Source organism: Squalius cephalus (genome assembly GCF_949319135.1).
Source record: "Squalius cephalus genome assembly, chromosome: 18".
Taxonomy (NCBI): Eukaryota; Metazoa; Chordata; class Actinopteri; order Cypriniformes; family Leuciscidae; genus Squalius; species Squalius cephalus.
Window position 1 is genome coordinate 30,623,231 of NC_137139.1, and position 12,809 is coordinate 30,636,039.

Below are 12,809 nucleotides of genomic sequence, written 5' to 3' on the forward strand. Positions count from 1 at the left end.
CTCCTCCTGGACTCAGTGGTGCTGAACCGCTACGCTTCTGTCCGCCTGCTCTTGGCATCTATGCCTGATGTGGTGATACTACAGGGATTAGGTGTCCAAACATTCCTTCTCCCTGTAGACACTAAACTACAGCACAGGACACAAGTCTAGACTCTGGAGTGGTAGCCAGTGTTTACAGATAAGTTATCCCTCAATACTCTGCTGTCTAAAACAGGACATTTGACCAGATGACCAAAGCAGCCGCTACAAATGTGAACATTTTCCATCACTAAACGGTGACCTCTGCAACCTGGCCTGGATGACCACAGACAATAGCAGTAATTTGGATTTTTTTACCTTTTTATTTTTATTTTTTTACTTTTGACCAGATGAAAAATTTTACTCTAAAATATATTATAGAAATCGCTGTGTTTGCATCTTTGAAGACCACAAAAGCACTTAATTCTTGTATGTGGTCACGCACAAATCAGGAAATATCTGTAAAATTCAGGAAGTTGTATGAACTGATTAGGCAACTCGTGGGTTGTTTTCCTTAGTCTTAAGAGTATGAGATTTATATGATTGATTATAACTTTATATACTAATATTTACATTTTAAATCTTCAATTGTTTTAAAAGAAATGTTCACAAGAATTTATTTTTTAATAAGATTTATTTTATTACATTTGGATACAATACAATACATGCATCCTGCTAAAATGACACTGTAGGTTTGATAAAATATTGTCAAAAAGGATCTGCATTAAATGAAAACTTTGATTTTAAAGCATTTGTGTTTTTTCTCCACTCATATGAATAGATTTCTGGTGGCATATAGATATAGTACCATGACGTACATGATGCATGAACTCAGCCAGTTTCAATCATGCACACTAACAGGGTGTGTTACAGCTCCACGTGAATACATCTAGTGTAGACCTGTCCGGGCTTGTCTGTAGTAATATAAGCTATCACATGAGAGATTACATCATGAGAGAAACAAAGCTTTACAGTAGTATTACAACACTGCAGTAATTTATTGTGATATTCAGGGATTACACTTTACAACAAATAGTATAGCATCCATAACTATTAATCTAATTCCTTAGCTAAAATATTAACATCAAGTAGTTTTAAAGCTGTCTAAACCAGCTACGGAAGCTTTGGAAACTCCATTAATGCAGGAAAGGTTACTGATGGTCAATCTTAGGAACCTCGGCTGTGGCAGATGATGTTGTATGGCTTAGGAGAGCGGACCACACTAACAATCCCATTCATGTCTGGCTGCGGCTCACCAGGCGGCCAGGAGAAACGAATCCGCTGTAAGAGAGAAGTGACGAAGAGGAAGAGCTCCATCTTAGCTAGAGTCTCCCCGAGACATACCCTCGGACCTGATAAATAGAGATAAAACACAATGGGTTTTAACCTAGTTGGCTTTGCTCTTGGGTCTACTGGTATCGTAGTCACAGGTGACTCACCCAAGGAGAAAGGGAGGAAAGACTCTGGTTTGAAGAATTGTCCATTATCATCTAAGAAATTCTCTGGGTTAAAAGTGTCTGGATACTTCCAGTGCTCCTTATCACTTAAAATTGCTGTTAAGTTAGTCAGTATCTCGGTGCCCTAGAAAGATGATGTTTGTTAGTGGAACAATTTCAATCAAGAAAAACAACACATCCAGGCTCCATTCATTACCTTGGGAATGTCGTATCCTCTTAGTTTTGCGGGCTGAGTTGTTTCATGAATCAAGCCAGATGGTACAACGTTGCCAAAGCGTTGAAACTCATGAACAGTGGCATAGGTGTACGGTAGTTTGTCACGGTCATCCATGCTGGGAGAGCGGTCGTAACCCAACACCCGAACAATCTCCTCATGACATCGCTCTGTAACATCATTAATGTTCATGTGTGTACATTTCTCAGTGTTAAAACACAACAAGTAAGCAACTGGAAGGTTGACTTAATGAAACACTGTGGCGCTTTAAAAGCTTACTCTAACTCAAACAATGGCGTGTTTGGGATGGGGCTACCTGTGTGCTACAAGGAAAATCTGTATAAACGTAGATGCGTTTACAAATTATGCAGTATTTTTTCCAATTCAGCATTTCCATTTGGCTACTTAAAGTGCAAAACTTGGACTCTAGAGCTTTGAAGCAAAATAAAAAAAACAATATTAGAGAGCAGAACTCTTCATTGCGACAAAAAACCAACAGGGGAACCATGAACTTGCAACTGGTAAAATATACATTTGTGCATATGTATGCAAGAAGGTCTTGGTGCATCTCAAAACCAATCATGACATGCCAAGCCAAGTTTGAATATGCACAAATGAGATTTGAGAGCTGTGGAGGGGATTTTCAGTGAATAATGACTCAAATTTGATCTGTTTCTTAAGCAAAGCAATTGACTAACTGACAAAGCAATTGGCACGCCTAATTCCTGATTAACTTACTGTTGATCTGCGCATGCGTCGCGTCTGAACGCATTGTTTGTGTTTGGAGCTCTATCGATTTGATTCATAATCCATGATTTTTTTCTCTTTAAACTCACTTATAACAAACATTTTCTACTTTTCCTCACTGAGAAGCACGGCTGCTCAAACCTCATAGTTACAACTGTTGAGCAGACGCGTCTCAAGCCGATTTGTGACCCAACACCGGTTTTCACCTGTGGGTCACGGCTGAGCGCGTCTTCTTTACACTCACTTACAAACGAACATTTTCTCGGCTATCGTGCGTCTACATTATACCCGTACCACTAAAAATATGGATTATATCCAAGACTTCAGTCATAAATTAGTATTAATATTGATAGCATCACTGGTAGCGTCATTGCTAACTTACTGTCCATCTGTTAAAATGGTGAATATATCAGATGTATGTTGTCTACCTTTTGGTGCAGGTGAGGACACATTCGAGCTGCACGCGGTGCTGTCTGCTGTCAGCAGATCTGCGACCTTTTAGAGAGACAAGCCAGCCGGCGTTTAGCTCTTGAATCAGCACGCGCCGATGCGTCGATTAGAGACCGGCGTTTAGCTCTTGAAACATCACGCTCCGATGCACACAAATCAGTGACTAACATTAGTAATCCGCTGACCCCGACCTCGTCTACTCCGTGCGTTTCTCAGCATTGGTCCCGAGCACCCAGGTCACGATTAGCCATGGTTTCGTTCACTCCGGCTCCGACACACCACCACGAAGCCTGGGTGGTTCCGCAGCGGAAGACGCGAGCCAGGACCAGAGCAAGAATTTCTCCGCCCCCTCCCGGTTTTCGAGATCTCCACCCAGAACCGCTTCTCCCCTCTTCGCGAAACGGAACGCGATGCTGTCATCATCGGTGATTCCATCGTCCGGCACATCCACGCTACGTTAGGTAAAAGTAAGGTGCGCAGTCACTGCTTTCCTGGTGCTCGTGTTTTCGATATCGCTGCGCGGGTACCCGAGATCTTGAACGGTGACGAGCGTGTCGGAGCCGTCGTGTTGCACGCGGGAGTGAACGATATCAGGCTGCGGCAGACGGAGGTTCTGAAGAAAGACTTCAGGAGCCTGATCGAGACGGTACGCAGCACATCGCCTGAAATAACGATCATTGTGTCTGGACCGCTTCCCACGTACCGACAAGGGCATGAAAAGTTCAGTAGATTATTCGCGCAAAATGAATGGTTAATGTCATGGTGCAATGAGCAGAAACTGCTCTTTGTAAATAATTGGAATCTGTTTTGGGAGCGTCCTAGGCTCTTCCACGCTGATGGCTTACACCCAAGTAGAATCGGAGCAGATCTTCTGTCTGATAACATCTCCAAGATGTTAAATACCGTTTGACTAGTAACCAAAAGTCCAAATTACAGTCTCTGCTGCACCAACTTAATTGATATACATATTAGTGTAGAACATTGCATAGAAACTGTGTCTATTCCTCGTTTAGTGAGATCAAATAATAAATCTACTGCAGGATCTAGAAAAAATCTAATTGTTATTAAAACAGAAAATCTCGCTATTAGTGAACAAAAACAATTTCTAAAGCTAGGTCTTCTAAACATTAGATCACTCACACCTAAGGCAGTTATTGTAAATGAAATAGTCACAGATAATAGCATCGATGTACTTTGCCTTACTGAAACATTCCTTTGGGGTCAAGCAAAACGTCACTGGTCCGTATTTTTAATCTTACAGTTCAAACTACAATCCGGCCTCTAGTTCATAAACGCCAGAGGAGAACTGGCCCCGACTGAGCCTGGGTTCTCCCAAGGTTTTTTTTTTTTTCTCCATTAGGTCACCTGATGGAGTTTCAGGTCACCATTAGTTTACTTGATGGAGTTTTTCGGTTCCTTGCCACTGTTGCCTTTGGCTTGCTCAGTTGCGGATATTTTGGGGATATTTAATTTAATTTTATCAATCAATAAATTCCACTAGAAACAAACCTTGTTGTATTATTTTAATTTAATACTGTGAAGCTGCTTTGATACAATCTGTATTGTGAAAAGCGCTATACAAATATACTTGACTTGACTTTGATAGAAGAGACAGAATTAAAATGCAGAAACCCCTTAAAATGCATGCAAAAGAACAGAACACTTTACTTATCACCTTTATATCTCCATTTATGTACTTAGCAGATGCTTTTTCCAAAGCGAATTACAGAGCATGCAAGATATACATTTATCAGTTCATGCATTCCCATTAACATGCAGTGTTAATCCTAAGTACCTTGTACATCTGGGTTTTGTGTCAAGTAGATGAGCCCCCATCTGATGGTGGTCGATGTGGTGTCGGTTCCAGCAATGAACAAATCAGCTACTGACATAATCATGTTCTCCTCGTGAAACGTGGAGTCCTCGTTGGACTTTTGCTGCTCCAAGGAAAACAAAAAGCGTTTCAATTGATCCATGCATATCTAGTTATCAAGCAGCCTACCGTGATTTCACCTTGTAGGATATTGTTGGTCCTGGAACAAAATTCCTATAAGGGTTAGAAATGGAATTGGGGCTTGAAGAATCTTCAAATTTAAGGGGTAGTTTGTAACAAAAGATGTTCATCCAAGAACATGTGTTACTTGGCAAAATCGCTGCCACCTTTCCAAATAGTAAATACCATCAAAGAGTGGATTAAACAGTTTCTTGAATGGTTGGTTGTGATGATCTCACTTTCTCAATCTCCAGCAGGTAGGCATCAATGAAGTCTCGTGGACTGTCTGGATCCAGAGTTTCTCTGTGTGCTTTGACTGATTCCCTGAAGAAACCCTTCAACTCTTCGCCATTCTGATAGATTTTCTGGTGTGGCCCTGGGAAATGTTTGATGATGGGAAGCAAGTTAAACACCTGGAAAAGAAAAAGGCTACAGATAACTATGCGGCATTAACAGCAGAAGTTTAGTTTCAACCTGCTCCAAAACACCTGCCTAGAAGTTACTTCCAATTTTTGCATCCTAAATCACATACTCTCAGAGTAGATACTTCTTTTGAGTAATTACTTTCTGAGCATTAAACAAGTACTCTCCAGTCGCCTTTTGGGATAGTAAAGTGTCTATTGGATGCACCCTTCAAAATCTAGCTGGAAATACATCCAGGTACTTTTTGTTCTATGAATACTGTGAATTTGACATACTGTTTTTCACCTACTATATAGTGGGAAGTATGCAATTTTGGATGCAGCCCTTCATAAGCTTTGTGAGTTTAAGAAGTGTTTTGAGCTAAACTCTTGTAGGGCTGAGCAAATATGGACAGAACTCTTTACTACTCTAGTACTTCAGAAATCCTTTTAAAGGTATACATATGAATTAAACGTGGCACAATGGCCTTCATCATCACAGTATGCTAATGCCTATCTAGTGCAAGGGGATTTTATCAATATGCTAGTGGAGGACTGTTGGGACACTCCAGGCACAGGAAGGTTCTTTCTGGAGAGACAGAGTCGTTTGCACCTCAATGACACGTCTGTACCATTTGCTTCACAGGACATGTGCTTTCAACTACATGCTGTTTATTTAATAGTGTGTTCTAATATGTAACTATGCCATGTTTGGTCTCATCTGACAGCTTATAAACTGAAATGAACGGTGGTGAACTTAATAGAGATATTAAAGTATCCTAATATACAATCTAGGTACTATTGCTTAAACATACATTGAGATTGTTAATGTTCTTCTCCCCCTCTTAATCACCACCCATTTGCCTCATCTTTTGGTTTCCTGTCGGTCAGTTTTGGTGTTGGTATTCCACTCATGTTTAACAATGCTTTGCTCAGGGTATAAGATGGAAAGGCAACTGCTGATCTAGGAGAAAGACTTTAACCCCGCCACTCCCGCACACTGGTGCGTAACCTCATACTATGAGAAAGGCTTTTCCAGCCTCTTCTGCACAACAGTGCATTATTTGTTACAAAAGTTTTCTATACAGTATGTTGTTTCATTCTACTGTCTGTATATTTAAACATGTAACTTAATAAATAACTTTGCATGCTTTAAAGGCTTTGAGAATCTTTCCTTTTATCACTGATGATGTTGAAGCTAAAGTGATTATATCTTTCGTTACGTTCAGGTTAAATCCTATGTTTTCCTATAAGTTCTAAGAAAGACCTTCACCTTTAAAAAATAACAGGTTAAATAATAACAACAACTTTAATGGAGTCAGATTCATTATATTGGAGTCAGATAAATATTTGAATTATACACGTCATCCTTCAACTGCCTTTTGTTCCGATTATTGGTTCAAAATAGCAGCGTAAGCTTCCAGCCTTACGAAGGTGGACCTCCAGGATCAGGATTGGACTCTGGTCAAGTAGTTCCCTTTGTTGATGGTTTTAACAAGCAAATACACAAAATTGGAGACAACCTTGATGTAGGTAGTGCTGGTGATGAAAATGACAGCCATTTACACCAAAAAAGCAATAGGAGCACTAACTTTCAGAAAGCTGAGGTTCTAATGCCACACAAATGTGACACAAAAATTATTGCTAAAAATTAACAATGCAATGTGTCGACAACCTATGGGAATGCAGACAGTAGAGCAAGATCTGGTTGGATACTTGGACAGTTAAGCAAAAAACAATTTTAACACTTGCTCATACCTGCCCAACAAGTGACCCTGTATGATAACTGTTCTCCTTCAGGATTTTCAGAAGGTATGCGAAGCGCTTGTTATCGTAGTCAAACCGATCCCCAAAGACGATGGAACAGATAATGTTAGAAACAGCATTCTGTATTGGATGTTGGGGGTTGAAAGGCTTGCCTTCAACAAAGAAAATCTTGTGTTAGTTTTTGGCAAGGAGTATTTTAATAGTATAAAGAGAAACTCCACATGTTGAAATTATAGCTGGCTTGCTGAATAACACATTTGTTTTAATGGCATATGAAGCTAACCTGAATACTAAGGCACAATGGGACTATGGACTTAAAAGGTTTTGATTAAGAATTCATGTCTACATGCTTGCGTAAAAGAGCATGTTTAAAGTTTGTTTAGAACTTGACTCAAGTACGAGGTGGGACATGACAGAGTACAGCACCTCTAAACATTGAAAACATTCACAGATTAAAATCCTCCATAACCTTCTGATTTGAGCATTTCAGAAAGCAGGTAACTGCTTTCCTCGGCCACGCGTTCCACCACAGATTTCTTTCCCAGGCCAAAGTTTCTGAGCATGTGCAGAGCAAACCGTCTCTGCTGCCTCCAGGTGTGACCAAATGTGACCATTATTATACCTGATGGAAAGAGAACAGACCTTCAGAGTTACGAGGAAATACACAGACAAGTTGAACAAAGAAAGACAGACAACTTAAACAGATGCATAGGTCTACCAGCCCCAAACATCTTGACATGCTACACGCACAGGAGAGTGTCAAAGCACAGACTACTTTGTGCTTGCACTGGCAGACAAACGAGCGGGTGTATCGACGACAACGGTAAGTTACCAGGGATGTCTGCCAATACCCATAAAAGGCCAGAGTAAAACATTTAATATTCCCTTTGCCCTTCAGCATGTACGTTTGCCCCTTTTTGTGCTTTGTAGATCAGCAATGCCATCCAAGAAGAAGAAAGAGGACATTCGAAGCTTTGTCATAAAGCAGAGGGTAAGTAGGCAAAATAACTAGCCACACAAACTAGCAGTGGTAGTGACCAGGCTTTCAAATGCAGATTCTACTGTGGAAAATAGTATTAACTGGTGATAGTATGTTACCCAGGATATTGTTCCAACTGAAGATGTCCCCACCAAAGCTGAGACCAAACCTATGCCCTTGGTCTTGAGAGGTTTCAAATATCAACTTCACTGGCTGGTTGCTCCACTGATCAAGACTAGCTTCAGAAGACTATAAAAACCATGTAAGAAACTTTTAGCTTCATTTTCCAGCAGGGCTAGTTATGGCAACTATCAAAAATTATTTCCCTTTTTCCATTTCATCAAAACTTGGATGTACAGTGCTAGTACCCTACAATTAATACAATGTATTACTGACCATATCCATTACTGATCCAGTTTGGAAGTGGTACAGGTGGCCTTCCTGAAAAAGATGAAGCATTTTGGACCAGGGCTTCTCTCGTGACCTGGATTGTATTGAGGATTATCGCTGGCTTCCTCCCGAGATACAAAGTGGTCATCTCTCCATACTGAGGCATCTACTCAGAGAAGATTTCACAGCACTTCAACACAACTTAAGTGGTTTAGACATCATCTCACTTGCGAGCGAAGTCAACATAGCTCAAGCACAAGGAGAACATAAGATACCTTTGCACAAAAACAAAGCCTCTGTACAATAAGCTCAAAGCAATGACTCACTGATCTCAGAAACTCCATTGGGTTCTTCAGAAAATATGGTATGGTACCCACAAAAGGTAGAGGTCTGGGACCAGGAGGAGTTCGACCTCTGTAGGAATTAATCCTGATGATCTCGAACAGAACCAGAAAGATCAAGCCCAGAAACAGAGCCAGGCCTACAGAGGCCAGGTCTAACTTCATGAGAGTCGCCCACATGATTGCTTTCAAGACGAACACAAGAGCAGTGGACGACTGTGGGCTTTATAAACAGAGCGAAAGAGGGAGGAGACAGTGAGAGAGTAAGTTTGACATGCCAGCTCATGCTTGTGAAATAGTTATATTAGTTATTACTATTAATGCTGCAAGGTTCTAAACAATCAAGGTATGAAGATGATTATACTTCTGCAAAACACAAATTTCCCCTTTATAAACATACTAGCTAGATCTAAGGGAAGACGTTAATTCATTGCAAAGTGGGGCAAGTTTAGTAAATAACTGACTAGCTCAAAGCATGCCAGCATGCCAACATGCCAGTGGAAACGGGCAAGTCCACACCCTAATCTCTTCTTTGTTATTGATTAGGCAAAAGGTCTGGAAAAAAGGTGTGTAACGGTGACAGTAAAATTATAGCAAGGTTTTCAGGTCAGATTGTTGCATAGTCATGCAATATCATTTTATACATTTTGAAGCATTAAAAAAATGTACTAAAAAATATATAGAAAATAAAAGGCAACACAGCAGCATGTTGTTTTGCTTTTTCTTTATTTATTTTTTTGGTCTTTTCTTAGTTTTTTTTCTGCTCTTTTTGGTCTGTTTTCTTGGTTTGCTATAGGGAAGATTTTGGCACTACATAATTGTCTTATTGGGTCGTTATGTTTGATTTTCCTATCTAAAGCCTTTGTCCTTATGCAAGCAAAATAGGAATACGGCTAATAAAAATAAAGTGAATACATTTTAAATCCTTATTTTACACATAAAATAAAAAAAACCTCCAAAATTAGGGGTATTAAAATATTTGACATTTTGTATCACAAATCAATGTGATGAAACACACAGAAATAAAAGGAAAATAAAACATAAAAACTGTACAAAAATGATAAAATCCATTTTAAAAAGTTTCCAAATGATGCAAAGTTAGTCTTTTTTCTATAAGGACCTTGGGCATTGGTTTACAAAGTAAAGTGTCATTTCTTCATTTCTTCTGCTGAATGTAGTTGAGATTGCCGTGTCGGCCGTGTTGAATAAGTGGGTAATGTTGATTTGCCACCACTGAACCTGCAAGAGGAGAAGAAATGTGCAGTTATGAGCAGACACTTTTCCTGATTTCTCAGTGTAAAAAACTATCAAGAAGAATGAATATTCAGAGTTAACTTCATGTCTATGGATAACATCAGTTTGTACACATCAAATAATTACAACAACACAAATAACATAAACAGAAATGTCCTGAAAACATATCCAGGTCATAATCAAAAATAAGTTAATTAAATACTATTCTACATAAAGAGAATGAAGCCAACTTTTACCAACATTATAGTCAACATGAAATCAAAATTGACAATTCTTATTTCTTTATGGAAGATTGCTGTATTTATTCATGCACATCTTTTTTTTTTTTACTCATGTCCCTCCTAATCTTGAATCAAAATAACTTTCCATCTCTCTTGCAGTGACATCTCTTCTCTTCTCTGATGATGTGGGCGGGGCAACCTGTCACTCACATGAGCTCCACCAATAGCAAACCACAACCATCCATCAACTCCTCAAGCCCCGCCCTACATTTGCTCTTGTTCGAGAAGCCGTTTCACTCGGGTATATACGTCACAATAGGGAAGAAAAGACTATCACAACTTCCATTTCCATTTCATGATGACTTTATTTTAAATTATTTTATATTGTGACATTAAGACAATTATGCAGGACTCCTCTAAAATAATAAAACATAATAAAAAGGCAACACATCATGTTGGTTTGCGTTTTCTTGATTTTTTTTTATTTGTCTTTCTTGGTTTGCTATAGGAAAGGTCTTTGGCACAACATAATTGACTTATTTGATCGCTATGTTTAATTTGCCAAGCTAAAGCAAAAATAAAAAAAAGATATGCAAACATGTTTCATGTTGACAGAAATTGAAAATTCCATGGTTACTTTGGACATACACATGCATAAAGTTTGAATGTTTTATCCTCAACATGTCCCACAAACAGAAGAGAACAGGTACCTTGTGAGATGAAGGGTTTGTTGGGCTGCTGCATGTAGGGCGGCAGACGGTAGGGCATGAAGGATGGAGACAGGGAATACGGAGCAGCACCGCCGTGCTCCCAGGATCGAGAGCCTGGACTCACACCCCCAAACTGAGATGGGAAATTAGGATCTGAGATGGAGAGAGAGAACCATAAGCAAATGGCTCAGTAATAACAGAGATGGAAATAAACAACAGAAGACCTCAGAATCGTTAAAGGGATAGTTCACTTTGAAATTAAATTTTGGTATGTTTTAGCTTACCTCAAGGGCATCCAAGATGTAGGTGTCTTTTTTTCCGCAGTAGTTTCAATTTTGATATTTTTAGGTCAAACCGTTCTTGTCTGTCAGTCGTATAATGCAGGTCTATGGTCACTGTCTCAAAGAGCATGCACAGAGTCCAAATTAAAACAATTCCCCATCATCCAAATTAAACAATTCCCCATCGTAAGTACACATTGATGGCCTAAGACACGAAACGAGCGGTTTGTGTGAGAAAACGAACAGTATTTATATCGTTTTTACCTCTTATACACAGCCACGTCCAAGTGATCTGAGGGCGCGCGCGCATCCTGGTGTGTGACGTGTACGCAGACTGGTGCATAGATATATATACACTAGATGTCGCCTTGTCTACGGCAGTTCATTGGAACGAATGTCTTTAAGGCTACTTCACTTTATTGCAGCTGAAGAATTAAATCTTTCAACTAAGTTGTTGGTTTCTTGTCCATTCCTTTTCTTTTGCAATTGCTGTTACTGTATTGACACATACATGCAAAACTTTTATGTCTAATAATATTCCTAGACAAATAACAACTAATTAACGAGGGACGTAACAATTCTAAAAAATAAAAAAAAATAGTGAAAAGTAATTTCTAAAAATAAATTAAGTAATTATAATTAAATAGTTGTAATTATAAATAAATAATATAGTATACATCCAACTAAATACAAACTTTTTAAAAAAAAAAAGTATTTAAGTGAATTAAATTAAGTGAAGCTAAATCTACTTGGATACAATGGATATTGAAGGAGATGTATTTATAATCCCTTCTCTTGTATTATATAATGAATTGGAAAATTATAGTTTTCTTAAAACCAGTCTCTCTATTCGGATATTTCTGTTTCTGACCCATATCAGTGTTTACTCATTTAGCCCCCCTTCCAGAGAATATTAACTTGTTTTGTAATTAATTGATTTACTCATACAACCAAATTATTCAAGAGTCTAGAGATATTTTGTAGAAACAGAATTGTCAGTTTGAACTTTATTCCTATTCACTCTATTCTGCTGTTTTCATGATAGCTTGAAAAGACAACTGTGTCTATGTTCATTAAGGTCATTAACACACTACATGTATCCACTAACGCATATGCATACTTAGTATGTTTAATTCTTTTTAGGGTTTAAAGTACCATTGATCACTATATGTTAAAATATGACTGTGAATCGTGTGTAGAAGATTTTTTCAGTGCTCTGTGCTCTTCTGTTTCAGTGAATTCCTGATAAAAACTCAACCTTCGCCTTCGAAGAGTCATTCTGAAATCTATGACTAATCTGTGACTCTTACCAGAGTTTCTTACGTATATAGGTGTGTCAAAGACTGTGTCCTTATATAACCTAATTTGAGTAAATAACAGAATACCATGTTTGGATGTTGCTAAAAGTTATCTGTACTGTTAACCTATCAGAAGCAGTAGAAATGACGGTGAACTCTGTCAACTGACTGACCTTGAATGGCCTTCATTGAGCATATTGGTCTCTTTATGTGGTCTAACTATAATTCCCCTACAATGTTAAGGTTCAATTGACTGACGAAAGAAATTAATTACAGAGAACACAATGA

At 38.8% G+C, this 12,809-nt stretch overlaps 1 protein-coding gene across 1 annotated transcript; it reads right to left on the reverse strand.

Moving 5' to 3' along the window:
• Positions 1-1,181: 1,181 nt before the first annotated feature.
• Positions 1,182-8,987, reverse strand: LOC307146150 (cytochrome P450 2B12-like). Its single transcript, XM_079850008.1, has 9 exons — positions 8,743-8,987; positions 8,423-8,582; positions 7,517-7,669; positions 7,039-7,199; positions 5,119-5,292; positions 4,682-4,823; positions 1,672-1,859; positions 1,458-1,599; positions 1,182-1,370 (listed from the first exon to the last, which is right to left on the reverse strand). The coding sequence occupies exons 1-9, from the start codon at positions 8,935-8,937 to the stop codon at positions 1,186-1,188; spliced, it is 1,500 nt and encodes a 499-aa protein (XP_079706134.1). The 5' UTR covers positions 8,938-8,987; the 3' UTR covers positions 1,182-1,185.
• Between the last annotated feature and the right edge of the window lie 3,822 nt (positions 8,988-12,809).

Bases quoted from the DNA above. Each gene is read 5' to 3' on its own strand.
- LOC307146150 (XM_079850008.1), bottom strand. From the start codon at position 8,937: ATGTGGGCGACTCTCATGAAGTTAGACCTGGCCTCTGTAGGCCTGGCT. The intron at 1,860-4,681 runs GTACTTAGGATT...ATGATGTTACAG, and splicing joins ACAAAACCCAGATGTACAAG to AGCGATGTCATGAGGAGATT. The intron at 1,371-1,457 runs GTGAGTCACCTG...TCTATTTATCAG, and splicing joins TTTCCTCCCTTTCTCCTTGG to GTCCGAGGGTATGTCTCGGG.